The sequence below is a fragment of the Micropterus dolomieu genome, linkage group LG14 (assembly GCF_021292245.1).
Source record: "Micropterus dolomieu isolate WLL.071019.BEF.003 ecotype Adirondacks linkage group LG14, ASM2129224v1, whole genome shotgun sequence".
NCBI lineage: Eukaryota > Metazoa > Chordata > Actinopteri > Centrarchiformes > Centrarchidae > Micropterus > Micropterus dolomieu.
Genome location: NC_060163.1, coordinates 8,454,805 through 8,478,548, shown reverse-complemented (window position 1 = coordinate 8,478,548; position 23,744 = coordinate 8,454,805). Strand labels below are relative to the sequence as shown.

Below are 23,744 nucleotides of genomic sequence, written 5' to 3'. Positions count from 1 at the left end.
ACAACTAATGAAAACCCCCAAATCAGTATCTCAGAAAATTTGAATATTGTGAAAAGGTTCAATATTGAAGACACCTGGTGCCACACTCTAATCAGCTAATTAACTCAAAACACCTGCAGAGGCCTTTAAATGGTCTCTCAGTCAAAACATAATTTTCGTGGGGGAGGACCCCCAATCCCCCACAAAAATACCATCTTAATTTTTGTACATTATACCGCCCTGTGAAAGCATGTTTTAATCCCCATGGACATTATTATATTTCTATTATTTGTAAATGTACCTGCTTTGCGCCTGCCTCGACTTCTCCCTGCACACACACACACACACACACGCACACTTTTACCTCTGGTCTCTCACTGCAAACACACCGGCTTCCCTTGCCTGCTCCCCTGAGTTTATCAATCAGCAGTAGGTTATGTTTTATAAAGTCACCGAAAATACACACAACTCTTTTTTCGTCTTCTTTTTTTCCCCCCTTCTCCCCCCCACCCCAACCCCAACCAGTGATCCATTTTTCATGTCAGCAGATGCACCGCATGCCAGCTTGTTTATGAAGTAGCTTTTCGATGTCATCGTCCATCCCGGTGTTTCATTGATGATATCACCCTGTCAATTTTGTAGTAATCACTCTACCCTAATTTGAATACATTGATGCAACTGCAAGTAATTTTGTGACTGCATTTCCTTTGTGCGTTTCTTTTTTTAAGTCGTGATTTAGGTTTTAAATTTCATTCATAAAAGTCTTAAATTTGACCAGCAACCTGCAGGAACCCTGATATTGTTCCATTATCTCATCTACCTGACTTAACAATTTGCATAGTGTGGGACTTCTTATTTTAAATAATCTTTATTAGCTATCTTTATTTGCTTATGATTCCATAAAACTACACATTTAAAGTTCCCTTTTATATTATTTAAGTAAAAGTGCTGCTCATGGAATAAAATCATGCATTTCCACAAAACACATTCAAGTAAGTAGTAAAAGGAAATTTTGTTTAGCTCAAGAGATTCAAGTTATTATGACTTAACACCAAAAAATCTGATGTTTAAGGTTTTGATACTAATAAAGGGAACTTGAATTGTAATATTGGAATTGTATTCATATTTTTCAGGACTATCTGAAAATGGGCATTTTGTAAATTTCAAGTTGACTCGTAGTAGTTTTGTTGAGTGAGTTTCCATTAGTATTTGAATCTAGCACAATACCTTTTTTTGTTTGTTTTGTTTTTGAGTAGATTTGCCTCAGAGTTGTGCACAATTACATTCATAGAGTATAGAATTAGTGGAATTTAATTTTAATAAGCATCAGTGAATCAATGTAATTTAGTACACAGAAATTAAAGGTTTTTTAAAAATGTATTATATTTAAGTTAAGGTTTACTCAAAAATATTATTACCACTACTATAAAAGTTTGAGGTAATCAGTTTCCACAAATATTTTTTATTCTGAACTTATTCAGGTTTACAGTGTACGGGCCAAAAACAATGTGAATGTAATGATGTCAGACTGGTTTGCATGTAAACCCAAAGTTGCATCTGCTGTACCACATACAGCTATAAGCGGGCAAGGTCTTAATGTCACCCCAAGAACCTGATGGTTTTAAAAACCATTGCTCATTGTAGTCGTCATGCTGAGGGCAAGACCAGAATGCATGCTAGATTGGCTGAAGAAAAGGAGCAAGTCTCACTTTGGACTATGTCAATTGAGTTCACCTTCAAAAAATGTTGTCACCTGTATTAAAGACGATGGATTTGGTGTTTACTCACAACTTTATTATGTGTCAGTTACTTTGACTAAACTTTACAAGCCAGGGCCTCAATCATGCATGGCCAACAAGATAAAGACAACTGAAAGAGACTGTGTGGAGTCCAAGAAGTGAACAAATCAAGAACAGGCTTATCTGATAAGTCAATATAGTGTAATAAGATAAATTAAGATTAATTGATGAATGAAGAAATACCGTTTATTTAAGAAATTGTAAAAAGGCCAAACTTTGATAAAATAATAAAGAGCAAAAACAAGGAGGGTGTTGATGACCATTGGGTTAGTTTATGTATGGGTGTTACTGTACCATTAATTTGAATACCAACCGCTTAATCACAAGAAGAGAAACAACTAAAAGAGGAAGGACAGACGAATATTGCCTATGTCCAACCTTTTTGAATCCGCCCACTCCACCGAGTTGACAATTCTGTCTGCTATCAGGTAAGAATTTTAGATTTCTTTGAAAGAATGGCTGATATCTCTATCTTTGGCCTATTGTATTATCATAATTCAAATCGGCTTTATTGGCATGAATGCATAACAACAATATTGCCAAATATCACTGCCATGTAGTCTGAGTCTGAGTACTACAGTACTATTAGGCTATAGCAATCAAGTGGTCAATGCACACAATGTTTTGCCAAAAATGTATCAGATAGTGCCTTAAGATTTAAGGACATGAGACCTTCTCATTATCCTAAAACAAAAATGAGAGATACTGTGAGGAAAGCAATCTTTCCATGCAATCTAGACTCCATTCATACACTCCCAGTGTGCTGGGTTGCACCTTTTCAGCACATTACTTAACTGGCTGCTTAGTGTTCAATAAATCACACTTGCAAATGGAAGTTAATCACATTACTTGCATTTGCAGTGCATTACCTGTGCATGTATTGTTTACATATTATGTGTGTGTGTGTGTGTATGCATGTAGTTTCCTGGTTTATGTGTTTGCACATGTATGCGAATGGTGGCCATTAGTGATATATTAACTGACACCATAACTGTCAGTGAAAGGTTTTAGACCTGTATTGATGATAATGTAAGATAATTAAATATGTTCAGTGATATCATTTTTAAAGGGTTGTCTTGGAAATGTTTATATACTATCTAGAAAATATAAGTCAAAGGAAGTCTAAATACTTGCGCCTTACTTATCTTATTATTTGATTAGATAAAATCAGCAATGCTCTTTTGGAATACTCTTCTAGACATTTGGACATGTCACAGTAGGAAAAGCACAAGTGTAAATCAAAATAATGATGGCTGAATTCCATTTAGCTGCTTCAGTTTCAGAGTCCTGGTTGTGCATGTTGGCTCGCTGGCATTTGAATAGTACAGAGCCATCGTCAATGTTATAAGTAACATCTTTGCTTTTCCTACAATGACAAGTCAAAATGTTGTGGGAAAAGGCCTGTACTACCTGTAATAAAGGCCCAGTCAGTTGTTTTAACATAAGTGAAGAAAAAGTCTACATTTCTCAGCTGATCTTAATAGCACTAACAGTGATGTTTCTATTTAGACAAACATTATTGATGTAAACAAGAACTGAACAATATAAGGGTGCATTGTTAGATTAGTTTTAGTTGTCTAGTGTCCCTGTATGGAAAGACCTGTCAAGCAATTTCTAGTGATTGGATGGGAGTTTCCAATTGTGTGTTTTGGATTTACATTTCATCGGATCACCAATTCTGCTTTTAATGAGAAACTGGTACCAAGGACAACAAAACTAAAATTCTAAATGCCCACATCTGCACCTAAAACTTATAATGTTTGTCAAACACTATTGTATAAAAGTGTTGGACAAAACAAATAACAGACATTATTTTGCTGACAGAAAGATTTGAAGGGCTCAACCTCTGGTGAGCATGAATATATTTAGTAAATTTGACGGCAGCTACCCATTAAACTGATGATACACAGAGCAACTTTTAGAGCAATCGTGTAGGGCAACATTGCTGTCAATGGTAATGAGTAAAGATTACTACCGTAATCCCCTTTCCCCACCACTCCGCCACCCGCCGTTCAAAACATAGTCAGACTTGCCACTAGCAACACTGCCCAGCAACACTGTTCAAAAAGTTCCCCCGTGTATCATCAGCTTTAGAGTTTGATATTGCCTGTGTAAAAGTGATAATGTTGGTCTTAAGGTGAAACCAGAGGAAAGGTCTCGGGGTAACCAAAATATTAGGACTCATCCTGTGAGGGCCAATATCCTTAGGGCCTACCACCACCGGGATAAAAAGTCCATAATTATGATAAACTGATAAAATCCTCTGAGAATAAACTACTGTGACAAAAACATGAGGTGAAGAAAAACATACAAAGATGGCTAACTGAATACCTTATTACACTTATGTATATTGCAATTTAGTTGCAAAGTGGTCATGTGTGTACAATTAATGTATGCGTTATAACCATAGGTTATAAATAAGTGTCACTGTAATTTAATATTTATTGTAATTTCAGTATTGAAGGTATTTCCTGCATATTTTAGGCCCAAACTCTAGTATGCCCACAGGTTCAGAATACCTCCAGAACACTTCAAGTTCCTGTTGGGCTCATAGTTGCAGACTTTACTAAGTCCTTTTAAGTACTATTTTGGTTTTTATGTTAGTGTTCAAGCTGGGCTTTACTTGGAGGAGTTATGTTGAGATTAATTGCTAAGGTGTTTCTAGTAAGTTTCTGAAAAGGTTTTTGAAGGAAATACTATAACAATGATAAAAGCCAATATAATAATCACAGAATACAAAATAAATTAATTTTACAAACATAAATTATAGCATGCAGTTGTTACTTTTTAGTTTTTAAGCACACAAACAGAATAACAAGTTTTCAGTTAAAAATATAAATCCATTATTATGGTGATTACAGATTAATAATTGTTGAAATATACAGAAAAATACGCATGTATACATGTATTCTCTGTAAATATGACATGATGTAAAAATTGCAAAACTACAGAGTAGCCACCTTTTAAAAGGTTTTATAAAAGGAAGTAGGCTAATGATGCTTATTTGACCAGGCAAGGCAGCCACTAAAGCATCTGCTGTTACAAATAATACCACCTTTATACTAACTTCTACTTTAATTTTCAAGCCAGCATCTTTTATGTCTGTATATTAAATCATTGGAGATTTGGAGAATTATTGACAGTGGTTCGCTTCCAATTCTGCTAAAACCTCAACTCCCATGATGCCTTGCCCGTGCTCAAGAAGTTACTAAGATGACGTCAAATGTAGGCGACCAGCCATGCCTGGTACCTACGAAGATTTAGTTAAATAACTTCTGTCCAAATAGTTTAGCAGTTGTATGAAACATTTTATAGACATATAAGCCCATGTAAGTAGCCACGTAAAGTAATAAAAAGTGTTTTGCTGCGTAATAATCGGACAAACGTGCTATTAGCTCTATTAGCAATTAGCTTGCATATAAGTTAGCAGCATGTGAGCTGGTCACACTTCTGTTTATGTTTTGACCAACCTGCTTATAAACCTGCTAGCTGAAACAATGTGCTCATAACAGCAGTATGCATTTTAAAGTGCTCGTCATTTCGCATGTTGGGCCTGATAATGACTTTGTGATCTCTTTAACAAATATTTCTAAGTTCTGGTTTAGAGACGTTGGTCTTGCTAAGAGATGATACTTTTATTGTCTATTGTACGCCTTTTTTGTTAGACTCTGTGCTTAGGGCTTGATTTTATTGACACAGTCCTTAACCAAATAGTAAATTCAATGTAAATGAACATTTTCATATTGGTTGTTTCAGGCAATATTTAGGGATGAGAAAAGGTAGGGAAACAATTATTTCTACAACTCGGTAAGAGACATTATTCATCATCCATTGCAGTCAGATGTTACTGTATCACTTAACTGTAATGCAGTTTTTCATCCTTACATTGCAGCTCTGCCTGTGTCTGACCCTGCTGACCAACTGTTTTCTCATCTCTAGTGTGTAGATATTGCTGTTGACTAAAAGTAAATGTTACAAGATGTACTTTCTGTAGTAGAATTAGAATTCTGGCTGCAAGTTGTAAAATGCAATCATCACTTTCCCCTGCAGAGCTCATAGAACAACAACTCTAAATAAGAAAGGATGCATCGACTCTGAGGCATTGATGATCCTCTCGCAAAGACAGGATGCCCTACCACTGTGTTGCATACGGATGCGGCAAAACTGCAGAAGACGGTGTGACACTGTTTAAATTCCCTAAGGACCCTGAGGAGTTTCACAAATGGGAGAAGCAGGTCCAGCGCACCCGTACCCAGTGGGTCGCCACACCCAACTCTCACCTCTGCAGCGAGCATTTTGGCAAGGAGTACTTTGAGCCCAGATCCTCCACAGGGGCTCTAAAGCTGAGGCCGGGAGCTGCTCCTACAGTGTTCGTCCGTCCGCACTGTTCCTCCTGCAGTGGAGTGGGCTGTAGTAAGTGCCTGCCTGCTATCCAGCGCCGGGGCATAACAGCTGAGCCAAGAGAGCGTACCAAGAGTGTGAGTAGTTATTGTCGTGGATCCGGAAATTGTTACTGCAGAGAGAAACAGCGAGTTTCTGTCATTCTTTTAACAAGGCTCTTGGTTGATGTAAAATCAGAGTCAAATTCTTGCTTCTTTTTTTTTAATTCCTCGTCACAGGCAGAATACAGTGAAATGGCGCCCGTTCAGATTGATGATAATGATGGAGGAGGTGACAAAGAACATCCGACAGCAGGAAGGGTGAAGCCAGGCGAAAAAAACAGAGAAGAAAGACCTGGTGAGAAGAACCAAGTGTTGAGAGACAAAATGTCACTTTTCTGTCTGTTCACTGAAATGCCATTTTAACAGTGTGAGTTAGATGGTGTTGTGTACAAAATGTATTTATTTATATTTTCAGTGGTGTGTGAGATGTGTGGCACCACTGGCAACATTACCACCTTCTTTTCAAAGACCAAGCGTTTCTGCAGTTTATCCTGTTCACGTTCCTATTCATCAAACTCCAAGAAGTCCTCCATACTGGCACGTCTGCAGGTAAGAAAAAGACAGAATGTTGCTGCCCACAGATCACACTTAACACACTCTTCATACAGACCTACTGGTGTTTGTTGTTATGACATAACAATCTTTCAGTTCACTTGTTTTCAAGGAGAGCTTTATTTTTCACCCAAATGCTTCCGAAAAGCAAAAGTTTGTACTCCTTTTACATAATATACAGGTAGATAAGTCATTATTGTCTTATACCGGGAAAATTTGCTGAGGCACATCTGTTTTTGCATAAACTCACACACAATACAAAGAACTTGACAGTACAATCACACTCTTGTTGATTATTAGTATGTACTGTTGATCACTAGGCAGCATCACCGGGGCAGTTGTAGTTAATTGGTTTGCTTACTTAAATAATTACCCTAAGGTTTTGGGAGGTTTGATTACTCATTATGTGACAAGACATTTTCCCCTGAAAAAGTCCATTACGTCAGTTCTGTCTGACTAAACTGTCTGGAATGAGGATGACTGTGGTGCAGCGGCTGTTGGAAAATTCAAGCACTTTATCATTTATTAGGGAAAGTCCAGCCTGGTAAATGATGAATTTTCAACGCTGTATAAAAAGTACTAATGTTAGCGTATTGACTCCTTCCTCCACTCCTGCGATTTAGAGCCAATCATGGTCCGCGTTGGCAGCATTCATATTTCTAGCGCCACCCGATTAAAGTGGAGGCTCTGCCTTTATTTACCTGTTGCCATGGGGAATCGTAGTATCGGAGCTCCATTGATGATGGCTTTTTTTCATCCCCACGCACGCACTTCCATCAGGCTCAACATACTCAGAGTTGATTGAACTTATTCTGATCAGCTGTTCTGGAACCGAAAACTCAAGAGTTTCCCACCTCAGTCTCAATCAACCCAGAGCTCAATGATAAGCTCAGAGTTTGTTAAGCCTGCTTTCTGAAACAGGGCCCAGGTTAGTATCAAGTGTTAGTGTAGTTTTCCAATTCCATAGCTTCTTAAGTTTCTTAATTTATTATACGAAAAGTAGGTAGATATTTCGCATGATCATTTCTGTCTGCTGCTCCCCCACCACTGCTTGTGGATTGACAGAATCACAAATTGGGTACCACTTATGTAGGAGCAGTGACAGGGTTGTCTCTGTGACATCTCCCTTCACTGGTCTTCATCCAGCTGTTCTTTATTTCCCAACTCTTGTCCTCCCTCTTGAAGCACAGACAGAAGCTGCCCTTCTCTTCTTTTTCTTCAAGCTCCCTCACTGTCGTCTTTACCACAAGCACTACTGCCGCTTTTGTTCCCGTCCGTCTCAGAGGACTGTAGAGGCTCCCATAACGCTCCTGCATCTTTCTGTAGGAGTTCTGTGCAGCCAGCTTGGAGAACTTGGAGACCTTTTGCTCTTGTAAGCAGTCCTCAATCAGCAAATGTATACAGTATACTGCAGAATAAGCAATGGTGTATTTTGGAACCATTTCAATACAACAAAATCAGTGCCATATTGATGTTTTGGTGGTACACACTGTTGGCATTAAGAAAAATTAAAAAAACACTGTGAAAGCCATATTCTAAGACTTAAAGGGGTGAATAGCCTGTCACTGCTTGTTTCAGTACTGAAAAGCACCAGGATTCAGCCGTTTTTTGATTATTGTCGCTCCAGTGACGTACGTTTAAGAGAACATTCAGCCAAAAACAGAGCACTACTGTTCTATCCAGATTGTTTCAGTGTGATTTGTTGAGATTTTTACATTTCAGATGTAATTCTTAACACCTTAAAATCCACTTTTCACCGTTAGTTTCCCAAAAAGTAGTTTTATGGTTGGAAAAATCATCCTATTCCAAACTTTTGTGCAGGATCATATATTCCCTCTAGGCTCTATAGGCAGCAGCTAACAATTTGTTCTTATTATTAATTAACCTCCCGATTCTTTTCTCGATTAATCAGTGAATCTTGAATGTCAGAAAAATGTGCAAAATGTCCGAAACAATTTCCTTTCTCATAAGAGAAACAAAAGCAGTAAATCTCACAATTGAGAAGCTGGAAATGGAAAAATAACTGAAATTGTTAATCCATTATTAAGTTTCACTTAATTAAGTCACTTGACTAGTTGTTTCAGTTGCAGTTGAAGCTAAATGATGTTTACACTGAGTGTATTATTCAAATCCAAGACTCTGCACCATGTCATCAGATTTTCTTTCTGTGGAAGGAAACCAAGAGACGTTTATGTTTAGGATGTTACATTTATACACTTATTGTTGGTGTGTATTTAAAGTCCCATAAATTATAATTACGAACAAATGGTGGCGCTATTTCGCAGAAGGCTGACAGCCGTCGCCATTGCAGAAAAAGGGTGTGAAGAAGAAGAGGACCGCGCTGGACTTGAAATCATTGTACCGACCTGAGAGGCTGCCCCCGACTCATTTCACTCTTTAAATCAACGTCTGTATATTAAAACAAATGGTTCACACGTGTTGCGTTGATGCATGCTGCAACACAAAACGGCCGAACCTCGTCTTTCATCGGTTTCCAGTCGGTGACCAGGGGAGACTGTGGCAATGGCTGTTTGCGCTCAACATGGATGTAAACACGCCGCTGCACATTCTCAACAAGCTGTTCGTCTGCCAGAAGCACTTTCAGCCGGACGACTACTACGACCCCTCTGGTGTGCCGAGCCGCCGGGCCCGGCTCCTCAGGGCCACCGCTGTCCCCACTATGTCCAGACACACGCACACACCTGAGACAGGTGACCCCGCCGCCAGTACTATGTACCTGGATCAGCTGGTGAGTTATGAGCATACATGTAGGACAGGACCCGCAAAGCAACCAGTAATAAACCTAAAACAGCAGATTTCCCTCCATTTTGAATGGTAGTTAATGTGAAAAATACGTTTCAACAAGCTGAATCTGACATCACAGCAGCATAAAATATGATTTTTTTTTTTTATTTCCTCATTTTATTATTTCTGAAGATTTATTACTATTAACTTGGAGCTGACTTTTCTCTGTACATCATTAAATATAACATTTTTATACAGGATCATTTGTACAAAAAAAACAGTACTCAGAAATGATTTGTTGATTAAACGATTAGTCAATGATATAAAATGTATTGGCAACTATTTTGATAGTTGAGTCTTTATTGACAGAATTCACAATTCTGACTTGTTTTTTTGTTTTTTTTCAGTGCTCTATAATAGTAAACTGAAGGTCTATGAGTTTTGGACTGTTGGACGGACAAAAGAAGCTATTTCTAAACACTGGCTGTGGGAAAACTTGATGTCATAGACCTAATGATGGTATTGGTTGATTGAGAAGGTTATCAGCAGATTAATTGATAAAGAACACTATGCTTAGTTGCAGCCCTACTCCAAACTAAGTATAAGTAACTATAGTTGTAATTTGTTGTATGTTTTGTATGTCTCTTGGAAATATGTGACTGGAAATATTACTAACATGATTGGAAAACCAGAAATATGCAATAAACATTTGATCTTTCTTTCTATGAGAAGTTTTGTAGGAAGAGAGTCTCTCTGAAGTCCCAAAGAGTTTTTGACAAAGTATTATTGGATTGTATGTGTAATGGCATTTTAAAGCCTTGTATTCACTTTCAGTCTTCTCTTTATGTATCACAAAATGTAACCATAATATGTCAAATTTCTACAAGGTCTTCACTTTGTCAGCAGTAACTGAATCTGACTCAGTACTCCCCTCCTGTGCAGTATATGCCAACAGTTTAAAAGAACTCTCATATGGCTAAAGTGCTACAACTTGCTTCAAGTGGTAAAATGATAAAACAAAACAAAAAAACGACTATGGGACGACTTTGCACCATCTTTCCTTGTGCTCATCTCTCCAGGGAAAGCCCCCCTCAAAGAAAGCCACGGTGCTAAACAAGGTGAACAAGGCCGCTCCAGCCCCAACTGGACTGGATGGTGAGGGCACTGAACACACACAGAAGTACACAGGGGATCTAAATGACTTTACTGCAGTACAAAATCAGATGTCATGCAGGCACGAGTAGTAAATCTTGATACAGCGCAAAATCTTACATCAGCAGTGTGATTCCTCGATGAATTCTTTTTCTGTAGTATCTGCTGCAGGTTTTGATTGGGGTGCCTACTTGGAGAAGGAAACATCTCTGGCTGCATCAGTGTCCTGCTTCAGACATGTGAGTCCTCCTATCTGCGTCATTATAAACCATGTTTTCTCTCAGTTAATAAATGTTCTGGGATTCATATGATTTAATATTGCTGTAGGGACAATTATGCCAGATTATGTGAAAGGTTATACTTTCACACACTGAACGTTTGTAAATGGCATTTTCATCAGCATGAAAAACTTTACTCCAGCTCTTGAATGTGAGATGACACACATTTGTCAGTAGTTAAGGCAACAGTTTGATCAACCTTATTTGATTTTGAATAATTACTACATTAATGAGGAATAAATTCACAGGAAAAATGTGGGGAAAACGGACCAAGTAAGATGTGAAAGGGTAAAATTCAGGATTTAATATATATGTTTAATATAGCTGTGGCAGGAGAAGAATGTGCATCAAAGAAAAAAACACTAGTTAAACACTTCAAGTAAACAGGGCATTGCTGATAATAACTTCACTGAATGTGGAGCACTGATGGATCTGTAAGGAAACATCTGGCCTCCCACCTGCAGGCTCCCCTGTGTGCCCAATGGGATGACATCACCGTAGGGATGAAGGTGGAGGTCCTGAACACAAACGCAGTCCTGCCCAGTAAAGTCTACTGGATTGCTACTGTCATCCAGATTGCAGGTGTGTACTGTATCTGTGTGTTTATTTAAGTAAGCCATTACAGCATGGGATTGAGCAGTTGTCATATGTATTATTACACAAATTCCTTCCAGCAAGATTTACTGACGTTAACCAGCAAAGGCATTAAAGAGGAAGAGTGCTAGCTAGAAAACATGGATGTAAACATTGATGGGTTTAAAATACTAAAAACTTGAGTTGGAAATGGTTTATGAGTAAGGAAATTATTCAACACATTTTCTAGGATACACGCAGTGTGTTTGATGATAACAATAAATGGAAACATGACTTTTGTTTGTTTATAAGAAAACTCCACGGGGCACCTTTTAACACCATCTATAACAAAACTAAAGGGATAAAGCAGGCTAGCAGACATGAATTCAGACATGCCGGAGGTTAGCAAAAATGCTTATTCATTGTGGTCCCTAGGCAGGTAACAAAAACATTACAAATAACCATATACTAAGGCTGGACAATATGGCCACGATAAAAAGTTTCATATCTTTCGATATCGATAATTATCACAATAAGTTTCAAATCGTTATTTCTTTTGAGTTTAAAGGCTGATTTTTGCTCCTGAGAGAAAGTTGAAGAAACCTGATGGTTAATTGTGGTTTAAACATTTTTTTATGGTCAACACTTGATTTCAAACAGCAGATAACTTCTGAGGAAGAACATTCCAAACAATTATGATAAAATCTTTGTCAACAAATATGCATGAATAAAATTAAGTAACTAGTTAAGTAAGTAGCTTTTTTCAGTCCTTTTTCAACAAAATAAACATCTTAATTAAAAAAATTGATTCAAGTGAATAAAATCAAACATTTATTGAATATTTATTGAACATTTGTGATATTGTTATTGGAAGAAAAAAAATATCGCGATAATTATCGTTTTATTATCAAGCCTTACCATATACACATGCAAATATACAATACACATGTAGAAAAGTGTTTCTCCATCATCTCCGACTCCCACTGTGGCCATGGTGTCTCAAAGTGCAGCTCCAGGCTATTGGTAAGCTAGGCTGTCGTATTTGAAGTGTTGTGTTTTTTGTTTTTTTACCTCAGATGCATGCAAGTAGGCGAAGGGAGAGAGAGAGGAGAATCCTGCTTTTGATTTAGATTTTTGAAGGTCGAAATCAAAAGCTATACGTTTTTAAAAAATTACATTTCGTTTCTGAAACAGCATTTCAGCCATGGCACACTAAACCTCTCAATGTATACCCCATAATGACACGGTAAAAATAGACAGTGCAATGACAACAATATTGCATTAGAATACATTTGGCTTAAGGGTTTCCCATAAAGAACCAGTGTAATCCAAAGCACAGTAAATCCATAATCATAAGAAACTGCTTCTTGTTTAAGTTCTACAACCCAACATGTAATTCTAAATAAAAAAGTTTATATTAACCTAACATTTTGGCAATGCAGTAGGATTGATAGTAACTTAACTCTTGCCTTCCTCTTGTCTCTTTTCTCCAGGATACAAAGCCCTGTTGAGATATGAAGGCTTTGAGCACGACAGCAGCCATGATTTTTGGTCCAGTCTTGTTTCGGGAGAGCTGAGCCCGATTGGATGGTGTGCCATGACGAGCAAGTTGCTGGTGCCACCACAAGGTGAGGATTCACACTCAAACCTGAACCACGCTGCAATGCAAATACAGAATGGCATTAACCAGGGTCACACTCATGTGAGCGAATAAAGGAATCGCAATTTTCACTGATTATAATTTGACGAATGTGTGTCGTTAGATGTGAAGCAGAACATCCCAGATTGGAAAGAGTATCTGATGGGAAAGCTGGTGGGGGCCAACACTCTACCTGTTGACATCTACCTGAAGGTAAAACTGGCTGCTGCCTGACAAAAGTGTTTTGGCTTATCAGTGGTAACTGCCTAATCTGTCTTGAACATGTGACGAGTATAATGATTTCAGATTAAATGAATAGTTTAATTAACTAAACACATAATCAGCATCTCTTTTCCTCGGTCGCCTTCCTTCTGTCTTCTTCCTAGTTGGCAGAGAGCATGAAGACCTTTTTCAGAATAGGTATGCGTGTGGAGGTGGTGGACCCCAAACACGTGAGTCGGACTCGTGTGGCCATCATAGACTCGATTATTGGTGGCCGTCTGAGGCTGGTGTATGAAGACCAAAGCGACGCCCCCGAAAATGCAATCTCTGATTTCTGGTGCCACATGTGGAGTCCCCTCCTGCACCCGATCGGCTGGTCCAAAAGAGTGGGTCATGCCATTAAAGCACGTGGTAGGTTTAGGATTCAGGTTATCTATACATATTATTGATGGCATGCAATATAGACAAACAGAAATTTAGGTAGGACACGCTGCCAAACACAGGTTTATTTACAGTGGGCCATTTGTGGATCTTGACAGGTATGGTGATTAAAGTATTCTAAATATCACAAGCCCTGATCTAAATGGATAAAACTAGATCTGTGCTATTTGTAATTTGACACTTGCCATGGCTGGTTTCTTCCCACAGGTAGATTAATACTTGAAACTTTTAAATGCTTCTTTTTTTTAATTATAGGAAACAGTGCGGAAGCTGCTGCCAGTGGTTTGAGGGGTAACTGTGACAGTACGTTCCTGCTCTTTAAAAAGGTAAGGAAATTCAAAAAGCAACACCTGCTTTATATTGTAACCCTTGTTTTATTACCAAGCTGTCGTTCTTTGCAAACCTTGACAGTAAATCCACATTTGATAACAGTGCAATTTAGGAAATAATTCAGTTGAAGTTCTTTTTACAGACTTGTAGTGAGATCCTGAGTTTGATATTTTCTTTTTTTAGACTCATGACTCGGCCACTAACACTTTTTCATTGACTGTGTCCTGCTGTAAAATCTTTACAGTGTATATGTGCTTCACTCCAAACACCTAAAGCAAAAATGGCTTGACAAGTTTAAGATGATGATGATGATGATATATTTAAGGACGTAACCAGCGCACATTATAGTAGCGTTTCACTATTGATAGAGAATTTAGCCTGGAACTGAAGAAATATGTTGAAAGTAATAGAAATACTCTCAATTCTCAGCTCTGTATTTTGGTCCCATCTGACAATCATCAGACAATTTCACTTTGACAGTTGACGTCAAAGTGAAATGAGTACTAGTGAATTTGGGTTATGTAACGATAATCTGCACTCACCACCTATTGAAAGTCACGTCTACATAGTCTACAGCCACTGTGTGATCTGCAGCCCAGGTTTGTCTACATGGAGGGAAGTTTCTTTGAGGAAGGAATGAAGCTGGAGGCCATTGACCCTCTCAACCTGGGAAGTATCTGTGTGGCCACTGTACACAAGGTAAGACATCTATTTCCTGTACCTAAATTTTGTGTGTTGGGTTTTCTAATCTTTATTAAACCTAATCAGACAGACCAGACTGATCTTAACAATTAGGTGTAATGGAATATAAATTCCATAACTGACTATAGATGTATGCAGTCAGTGTAAGCAATCATCTAGTTATGTTAAACACACTAACTCCTACATTGTTGTCTCTCTTTTCATCTGTTTCCCCGTTTGTCTCTGCCTCCCTCCCTCCACTCCTCCCAGGTGCTGTTAGATGGCTACCTGATGGTGGGGATCGATGGCACCATATCAAACAACGGCTCTGACTGGTTTTGTTACCACGCCTCATCTCATGCCATCCTTCCTGTAGACTTCTGCAAAAAGAACAACATCCCTCTCACGGTACCCCAGGGTAAATATAAACATGCCTCTTAGTTCAGCCTCTGCTCCAGCTCACACTTTGTCTCTTTGCTTTACCATCCTGTTCTTGAAAGATGTTGAAGAAGATGGAAAATAACTCGAGCACTATACTGTTGATGAAAAGATTTCCTGTTTTTTCTGTCTTGGCAGGTTATGACTCTCAGACCTTCACCTGGGAGAAATACCTTAAGGAGACCAAAGCTAAAGCTGCACCGGCACGACTGTTCAATGCTGTAAGACAGGAAGTCCAAACCTTGTGCAGCATTTGAAGTTGTTCTCTCTGTTTAGCAACATATTAATAAGATCACACAAGGGCTACAATCTGTGTATTAGTTTGTTTTAATTTGGTACAAAAACAAACTTCATCAAACTGCGTATGAACCCTCAGTGTGTCTTTCTTTCTTCAGGACTATCCGGGCCACAGCTTCTCGCCCAACATGAAGCTGGAGGCGGTGGACTTGATGGAGCCGCGCCTGGTGTGTGTGGCCACCGTGAAGCGCTATGTGGGCCGCCTGTTGCTTATCCACTTCGACGGCTGGGAGGATGAGTTTGACCAGTGGATCGACCACCAATCCCCAGACATCTACCCGGTCGGCTGGTGTGAACTCATGGGCTACCAGCTCCAGCCACCTCCTGGACTCGGTAAACACCTCATAATGGCAATAGAGAGCTGCGTTAATTAACTGGTCATCTGAGCCACTTTATTTATCTGATTGAGGTGTTTACATGAGACATTTTAATTCCGATTGAACTGTAATTTGGATTATTGGAGGAATTAAAGACCAAATGCGGCAGAAAACTGTCCACCTTTCTATCACAAGTTTCCCCTTCTAGCCTGTAGTTTACAACTGTGACAAAGGAGCAACAGGTGGTCAGTGCTGTGTGGATGTTTTTGACCCTGTATAAAAATTGTTTAATAAAAAGGTGTTTTGTTCTGTGTTCCAGCTGATGTAAACGAAAACCAGGCAGCACAAAACAAGAAATGCATTGGGAAAAGGAGTAAGTTCAGACTAAAATCTATATGGAGTCTTCCAGATTCACATTTAGTGTTGTGGTACTTCTGATAGTTGTTGAACTACTATTTTGCTTTCTATAGAAAAGAGGAATGCAAAGAAGAGGCTCTCTCAGGACCAAGCTAAAGATGACACTGGTCAGGAGCCTGAGGTCCTTGGCGCTGACGGTCCTTCAGGGATGGAAGGCCTCCGTCTTCCTCCAAAAATGCCTCTCATCCAGCCGAAGACTGAGCCAGAGGAGCATGAGAGTAAGTTAACAAACTCACAGATGCTGTTCACTTTCCCCTCATTTTGTGAGACCATATTGGTAATTTGTTGACTACATTCTGTCTGTGTAGTCTTTGCAGTGCAGGTGAAAGTGGAGGAGGTGGAGATGGAAACCCCCATTGCCCCTGTAGACAACCCTCAACAAGTCTCTCTGGGTATAATCAAACAGGAGGAGGGAGGAGGGCACAGTAAGTCAAGACTACAACAGGCAGCAGAGCAGTGCAGCTTGGAAAACGTATCGCATGAAAAGACAGAGCAGAGTGAAACTGCAGCAGGAAGAAGTGAAGAGTCGGGATCACTGGAAGTGAGCTTTACTGGGGAAAGCAGCATGCAGCAGAGTGAAAACAAAAAAGCAGTGGTGTAGAGGGGAGACAAAGGCTGGACCAGGAGGAGTGAAGCCAAGGAGATGACATTGGGATGACCCTGAAGGAAAACCACTGAAAAAAGACAAAAGCAGGCTGGGATATTTAGAGCAAATAAAAAAAATACACTGGTGGTTTGAAGTATGATCCGTGAGATTTCAGTCCTGGTTGATATGGTGACACGCGAGTTAACTGCAAGTGCTGGTCTCAGAAAGTTGGGTGCAATCAAACAAACTGATGTTTTAATAGAGAAGTCAGACAAAAATAATTAGAGGAGTTTTAAAAAGAGATACTTGTTCCATTGCTACCTGCAATATTTAAAACTGACCCTCAGTCAAAAACGCTCAGAATGACAGTCGTCTCATTTTGCACACGCATTTTCTAAGAACAGCGGCACTATGATGGCAGATACATTGCATTTTCTAGGACTGCTTCACAATAAAAGAACAAAGTGAACTCGCAGCAGTAGGAAATGGTGGGTTGGCATTAAAACTAGATTTTCCGTGTAAAATTTACATCTGTTACATTCAAGCCCTTTGCCAAACGAGTTAAGTGAATGCTGATTAAACCTATCACCGCCCGATAAATCTCTGTATTCGCAGTAGAACAGTTTTTTAAAGCTGTGGCAACGTTCCCACACTGGCTCACCGCCGTCGCCGGTAGTGATGTGTTCTGTCAACCAGCAGTGATTGCTTTCCCAGAGCTGAAGGGAGCAACAGCAGCAGCTCAGGATGGCAGAGCCTATTCGTCATAAGCACGTAAACATTGAGGCTGATATCAATGATAAATTACACAGTAACGCTGGATTACATGCAAGCATGTTTCCTGTGAATGTCTTGGCTTGGATAGGCAGTTTGAATCCAGAGCAGGAATGGCAGCCTCTGCCACTACCAATAAAAACTACAATATAGAGAAGTAATTATAGAACATAACTGCAATACTGACTATATAGTATTAAAAACAGGGTTTGATTTTATGAACATCTTAAGGGTCATAAATTTAAATACTCTAAATACCTTACTGACTGCATATGTTTCACAAGGACCAGCTTAACCAGTTTTAAAACTACCTCACTTCCTCCATGTTGTCAGACAAACCTGTAAATAAGACTCTGAAGGTCTTCATGTTTGATCATTCTGGGATGATATAGCAGACAAATGGTTGTTGTAATGTTTTATTTTTTTCCTGTTTTATATCCAGATGTATTATTTTTTGTAAATATGAAATCACTGATAAAAAAAAAAAATGCTGTTCCTCAACTTTCTGTTGATGCTTGTTGTATGAAGGTATCTTTACAAAATGGGACTTGAGTGAGTTCAGTACATTATGCAGTTTAGTGGTTAAGGATAACTAGCTTAAAGCCAAAGATTGGATCATTATTGAGCAAATAGCTAAAGCTAATGACAACAGCCTCTTTCAAGATGCTAAAACTTCCAACAGCGCTGCTCTGGAGCTTGACGAGCTGGGAATGTGTATCTAATGCTGTGAATGTGAAGGAGAGCAGTGCTGACAAAAAACGTGTGCTCAGTGTAGGTTCCCAGGATGATTTAAAAAAAAAAAAAAATCTTGACCTTTTTCAACACATTGATTCGACTGCAAAGAGGAAATACTGCACAAGATTGACTAATTGAAAACTGACTGGGAGGAGACGTGAAACAGCCTCAGCAGCTAAAGCTTTTAAAGTCGGCAGAGGTTACAGTTTTAGAGAGTTGAATCCAGGGTTTAACCTCAAAATCAGTTGCCAGTTTACTTGAAGTTGTGGTCTCAACATTAGTACAAAAGGCTGCTATATCAGGCCAAGCTGCGTCCCTTTGAGGTTTTCTTGGCTGCTGCTGGTTTTGTGTTGGGACTTTGGCGAAGTTTGGATTTAGCTTTGACCATTTTGACCTGCCGAAGGCTGTTGAGGTGCATTGGTTTGGGTTTAGTTGCCTTGGGTGCCTTGGCGGGCTTTGGGGTGACAGTAGGGCCGGAGGGGAGGCTCTCGCCCCCAGGACAGGCTTTGAAGATGTGGACGTCCTTGACCCTGCGGCCCTTCAGCTCAGGGGGATTGGCACATGTGGCTCGTACCTTCAGGTTGACTTTCTCAATCCACCTAGATGAAAATGAAAGATCAAATTATTTTATTAAAATTGGTCAGACTAGAACCATCTCCGATTAGGAACTAGTGTTACTAGTAGCTAAAATGTAACAGTAATGTAGCTGGAGTGCAATCAAGTTTTCCCACTGGATTTAAGGTTCTTAATCTATTTTTTTATTGGGTCATAGGGTGTAATATATATGTGTGCTTAATTATATATTAGTTAAGAATCATCCGAGATAAAAAATCCATTTTAGACATAAAACAAGCTTTGTCCTGCTTTGAGGAGCTGGAGAAATGTTCAGACTTTAGAAACTCCTTTCTGTGAGAACCCTAATCATTTCTGACTACACTGTGCCAGAATTGCCTTACATGCGTAGTGGCAGCAGAGGGCAGTCACACATCAGAGGGTTGTCGGCCAGGTTGATGACCTCCAGAGAAGTGAAAGGGTGGAGGTTAGGTACCTCCTCTAGCTGGTTGCCTTCCAGGAAGAGACTCCTCAACCCTGGACCCAGACCTGCCAGGGAGTTCTGTGACATCTAGAGCAGGACATTGTTGAATAACCTCAGTGAAATGAGCTCAGCATTTCAGTGCTTAAGTTTTTATTTTGATGAGTAAATGGTCAGGTTAGAGAAAATATGGAGAAAGGTGCTGTTTGAGTATGACTAGTAGCTCCCATCAAGAACCCGCTCACCTTCTCCAGTCCCATGTTGTCCAGATACAGCTCCTTCAGTGACCTCCCCAGTGGTCTAAAAGCATTTGGCCCCACCCAGCGAATTGAATTCCCCGACAGCCGCAGGTCTCTGAGGTTTCGCGCTTTGCTCAGCGCTTCAGTGGGCACCCCCTTCAGCTTGTTTCCTCCCAGGTGAAGCGTATCGAGGTCATTGGCCTGGTCCAGACCCCTGGGTGACACATGATCAATGGTGTTCCCGGTGAGGTAGAGGGCTCTGAGGCCCTCAGCTCCGGTCAACATGTCTGGTTCCATCTTGGTGATGGCGTTATTCTCCAGGTGAAGTGCCAGCAGACTAGGCACCAGTTTGAAGGCTCCTTTGGGAAAAGTGGTGAAGCGGTTCTTCTCCAGGTGGAGATAAGTCAGCTGTGGGAGGCCTGGGAAATTAGATTATTGAAATTTTATTTTAGTAAGACACAAGTAAGAATAATGCAACAAATGCCTTTTAATTTTTGCATTTAAAAGACCTTTAAAAGCATCAGGGCTGAGAGAAGAGAGGTCATTCTCCGACAGGTACAGGTAGATCAGTCCCTTCATTCCACTGAAAGCCCCACCCTCCACCTCCACGATCTTGCAGCGCTGCAGATGTAGGGACACGACTTGGGTAACACCGGGGAAGCTATTGGATGGGATGTAGTGGAAGTTGTTGCCACGCAAGTCGAGGAGACGCGTGTTGGGAGAGAAACCCCGTGGAACTTTGGTATGGCCACGGTTCTCACACGATGAGTGGTGCGTCTCAGCCTGAAGGCCAGCAGGTAATGGACAGAGGACACAGTGCCAGCACAAGTCATATAGTTTTCCACTCTCCCTTTGAATGCATACATACACATTCAGCTCTCCTGACACTACCAAAATTGTTATTTGATGCCAAATTTTCTATAATCATATTTCTTTTAAAAGTCAGCAAAATTCAACAATTTGGGTTTCAAAAATGTTTTTCCTTCTTTGCGATCAAATGGTGACCCCTAAGACTTATCTTATGACCCAATTGGAGGGTCCCCACCCCCATGTTTGGAACCACTGTGTATTCGCCAATTATAAGTTTTGGGGTTTTTTTTATTCTTTTTTATTAGACATTTGTATTTGCAAATCAAATAAACTTTAAGCTAAACTACAAAACATTTTGTTCAGCGGGTTTTAGGGCAAACAAAAAAAACTGAACAATTATAATTGATGGTTGTAGAGTCTGTAATACTAATAGTAACAGAAAATGCAGAATATTTAAGTATAAGTTAAAGCAATAACTAATAATAATTAGACCATAACTTTTGCAAGTGACAAATATGGAATGATGGTAAAAGCTTAAAACATAGTTTAGCACAAGTAGAGAAGTAAAATATATCTATCAAAAACTAACTGTAGCAGCAAAACCGTGGGTGTGTTTATTGCTTTTTTTATTTGGAAGTGGCTATAAGACGTTCAGAAACATGCATATCGCTTATCAGTCATTTCTAAATACTGCTATTGAGGAACATTACACTGAAACTCACTTTTACACTTATTTTTTATTTATCAAAATAGTATTTAACATGACTTTAAGGTATTCCCATCAGCTACAATGGTGTTTGGCAGCAGAAAAAGTTTCAGTGATACAGTTGAAGGCATAGTTGGCAACACTTGGCTAGTTCATTAAGAAATAAGTGAGGAACAAATCAGGAAAGACTTGATTATGGATGAATCGTTAATAATTACTTCCCTAATAGTTCATAATGGAGATGAGTTACTAGAGAACAGACTGGGAGCTCTTATATCAATTAATCATTAGGTAATGATTAGTTCATGAATATCTGAATAATCCTACTGACCACTGTAATATAGTGAGACACGCCCACTCCAGTTTGTTTTATGTATCACTTTACTTGCGGTGCAAAACAGTAAGTATTAGTTAAGTAATTAGTAATAAATGAATCAATACTAGTTTTGTGCTTTTCACATCAAGAAAATTGTCAGTGATCGATTCACAGATATTCATGAACTAAATTACCTAATGATGCATTAATATAGGATCTCCCAGTGTGTTCTCTAGTTATTAATCATTATCTACTATATAGTTATGAATTATTATAAGAACTTGATAACGATCAATCAATAATTAGGTCCTCACTCATTTCTTAAATAACTAACCATTACCTAATCATTAGCTACTCTATAAAATTTGATTAGAAGTTACTCATTAACTAATGGTTCACTAGCAGTTAATTCCACATTCGTTCCTCATTTGTTTTCTGGTAACTACTCAGCTAACAGATGTACAAGAGGGCAAGAAAACAGTGTCAGTACACTACAAATGTAAATCATAAAACTGTGTCCCCTGGAGTCCAACTTCATACAACCCACTCACCTCGCAGGCACAGTTGGCAGGACACTTGACCTTGTTCTCTGGCTCTACAGTGGGTGGTGGCACGATCCTGGTTGCTTCCTCGAACTCTGCCTTCAGCATGGCCTCCTGGCTCTGACAACGCAGCTCAGGAGGATGAACGGCATCCAGGCTTTCTCCTGACAGATGGGCCGGTCCTCCACATGTCCCAATCAGCTTCACCTTGCTACGGATTGCCCACTCCCTGTAGTGAGGTAACAAAAAGAGAGAGAGATTGGGGATTAGTACCTTTTTGTTTGACAGAATAAAAGAACTATGGCCTAAAAGTCAGCCATTGGTTCAAAATCCACAAAGGTCTGCTGTACCTGAGTGGACGTAGGTAGCAGTTGCAGTAGATGGGGTTTCCAGCAAGGTTGAGGCGTGCCAGCTTGGGTGAACCTTCAGAGAAGGGCTGGATGACACGCAGCTGGTTGTAGCTGATGTCCAAGTGGATGAGGTTGGGGGATTTCGATACAGCTGAGTTGGCCAGGTCCTGCAGGGACATGTGGTCCAGGAAGAGGTGGGTCAGTTTGGCCATGGACACCACCTCCTCTCCAAGGTAGGTCATCGGGTTGTGGCTCAGATCAAGACGGGTCACCTCTGGCAGTCTGGGTACAGAGAAGTGTGGGAAATTAGGATGTAAATTTCAGGTATATTACTTGAATATTTATTATATTATAGGGATCTGACGTTTGCAGGTATTTTCTCTCCAAGGCACCGGGCAACTGAGATGTACGAATGTCTTTAAGCCTTGCTCGCAACACGGCTCTAGAGATTGAAATACTAGTTTGACAGTCCAGCACTTTGGTCCAGACTGAAATATCTCAACAACTACTGGATGGATTCTAATAACTTTGGTTATCCTCTGATCTTTAATTTAGCACTATCAAGTCAAAATTTAAATATATACAATACTTGGGTTTATCACCAAACATCTGGAGAACTAAAGACATTCCCATCAGCCTCAGCTACACTTTGTAATTAGTGCTAATTAGCTAAATATTAGCATGCAAATTATAAACATTATTGCCAGGATTAACATTGTGAGCATGCTTGTTAGCATAGAGCTCAAAGCAGCACTGTGCCTAAGTACAGCCTCACAGAGCTGCTTACATACAGTGGGTACGGAAAGTATTCAGACCCCTTTAAATTTTTCACTCTTTGTTTCATTGCAGCCATTTTCCAAAAATCAAAAAAGTTCATTTTATTTCTCAGTAATGTACACTCAGCACCCCATCTTGACAGAAAAAAAAGAAATGGAGAAATTTTTGCAAATTTATTAAAAAAGAAAAACTGAAATATCACATGGTCATAAGTATTCAGACCCTTTGCTCAGTATTTAGTAGAAGCACCCTTTTGATCTAATACAGCCATGAGTCGTTTTGGGAAAGATGCAACAAGTTTTTCACATCTGGATTTGGGTATCCTCTGCCATTCCTCCTTGCAGATCCTCTCCAGTTCTGTCAGGTTGGATGGTAAACGTTGGTGGACAGCCATTTTCAGGTCTCTCCAGAGATGCTCAATTGGGTTTAAGTCAGGGCTCTGGCTGGGCCATTCAAGAACAGCCACGGAGTTGTTGTGAAGCCACTCCTTCGTTATTTTAGCGGTGCGCTTAGGGTCATTGTCTTGTTGGAAGGTAAACCTTCGGCCCAGTCTGAGGTCCAGAGCACTCTGGAAAAG

The 23,744-nt window shown here is 39.6% G+C and overlaps 2 protein-coding genes across 6 annotated transcripts in view; one reads left to right on the top strand and one right to left on the bottom strand.

Annotated features, from left to right (window-relative positions):
- The window catches only part of l3mbtl2 (L3MBTL histone methyl-lysine binding protein 2), a 19,095-nt gene extending 935 nt beyond the window's left edge, over window positions 1-18,160 (top strand). The window contains exons 1-20 of one of the 4 annotated variants that reach the window (XM_046068852.1): window positions 5,018-5,107; window positions 5,535-5,557; window positions 5,671-5,743; window positions 5,829-6,256; window positions 6,398-6,515; window positions 6,636-6,769; window positions 10,597-10,672; window positions 10,829-10,908; window positions 11,412-11,529; window positions 13,014-13,148; window positions 13,284-13,372; window positions 13,546-13,792; window positions 14,078-14,148; window positions 14,747-14,851; window positions 15,104-15,251; window positions 15,410-15,492; window positions 15,667-15,901; window positions 16,205-16,258; window positions 16,356-16,520; window positions 16,611-18,160. In XM_046068852.1, the coding sequence (XP_045924808.1) occupies window positions 5,906-6,256; window positions 6,398-6,515; window positions 6,636-6,769; window positions 10,597-10,672; window positions 10,829-10,908; window positions 11,412-11,529; window positions 13,014-13,148; window positions 13,284-13,372; window positions 13,546-13,792; window positions 14,078-14,148; window positions 14,747-14,851; window positions 15,104-15,251; window positions 15,410-15,492; window positions 15,667-15,901; window positions 16,205-16,258; window positions 16,356-16,520; window positions 16,611-16,903 (2,502 nt within the window). In that variant the 5' untranslated portion in view covers window positions 5,018-5,107; window positions 5,535-5,557; window positions 5,671-5,743; window positions 5,829-5,905 and the 3' untranslated portion in view covers window positions 16,904-18,160. Of the gene's footprint in view, window positions 1-4,978; window positions 5,108-5,534; window positions 5,558-5,670; window positions 5,744-5,828; window positions 6,257-6,397; window positions 6,516-6,634; window positions 6,770-9,057; window positions 9,522-10,596; window positions 10,673-10,828; window positions 10,909-11,411; window positions 11,530-13,013; window positions 13,149-13,283; window positions 13,373-13,545; window positions 13,793-14,077; window positions 14,149-14,746; window positions 14,852-15,103; window positions 15,252-15,409; window positions 15,493-15,666; window positions 15,902-16,204; window positions 16,259-16,355; window positions 16,521-16,610 lie in introns of those variants that run through there. The other 3 variants (XM_046068853.1, XM_046068854.1, XM_046068855.1) reach the window with 3 other exon arrangements.
- The window catches only part of chadlb (chondroadherin-like b), an 11,291-nt gene continuing 5,266 nt past the window's right edge, over window positions 17,720-23,744 (bottom strand). For both annotated transcript variants that reach the window (XM_046068856.1, XM_046068857.1), the window contains exons 6-11: window positions 22,391-22,672; window positions 22,050-22,269; window positions 20,176-20,449; window positions 19,673-20,085; window positions 19,351-19,517; window positions 17,720-18,993 (exon numbers count right to left, since the gene is read on the bottom strand). In XM_046068856.1, the coding sequence (XP_045924812.1) occupies window positions 18,693-18,993; window positions 19,351-19,517; window positions 19,673-20,085; window positions 20,176-20,449; window positions 22,050-22,269; window positions 22,391-22,672 (1,657 nt within the window). In that variant the 3' untranslated portion in view covers window positions 17,720-18,692. The remainder of the gene's footprint in view (window positions 18,994-19,350; window positions 19,518-19,672; window positions 20,086-20,175; window positions 20,450-22,049; window positions 22,270-22,390; window positions 22,673-23,744) is intronic.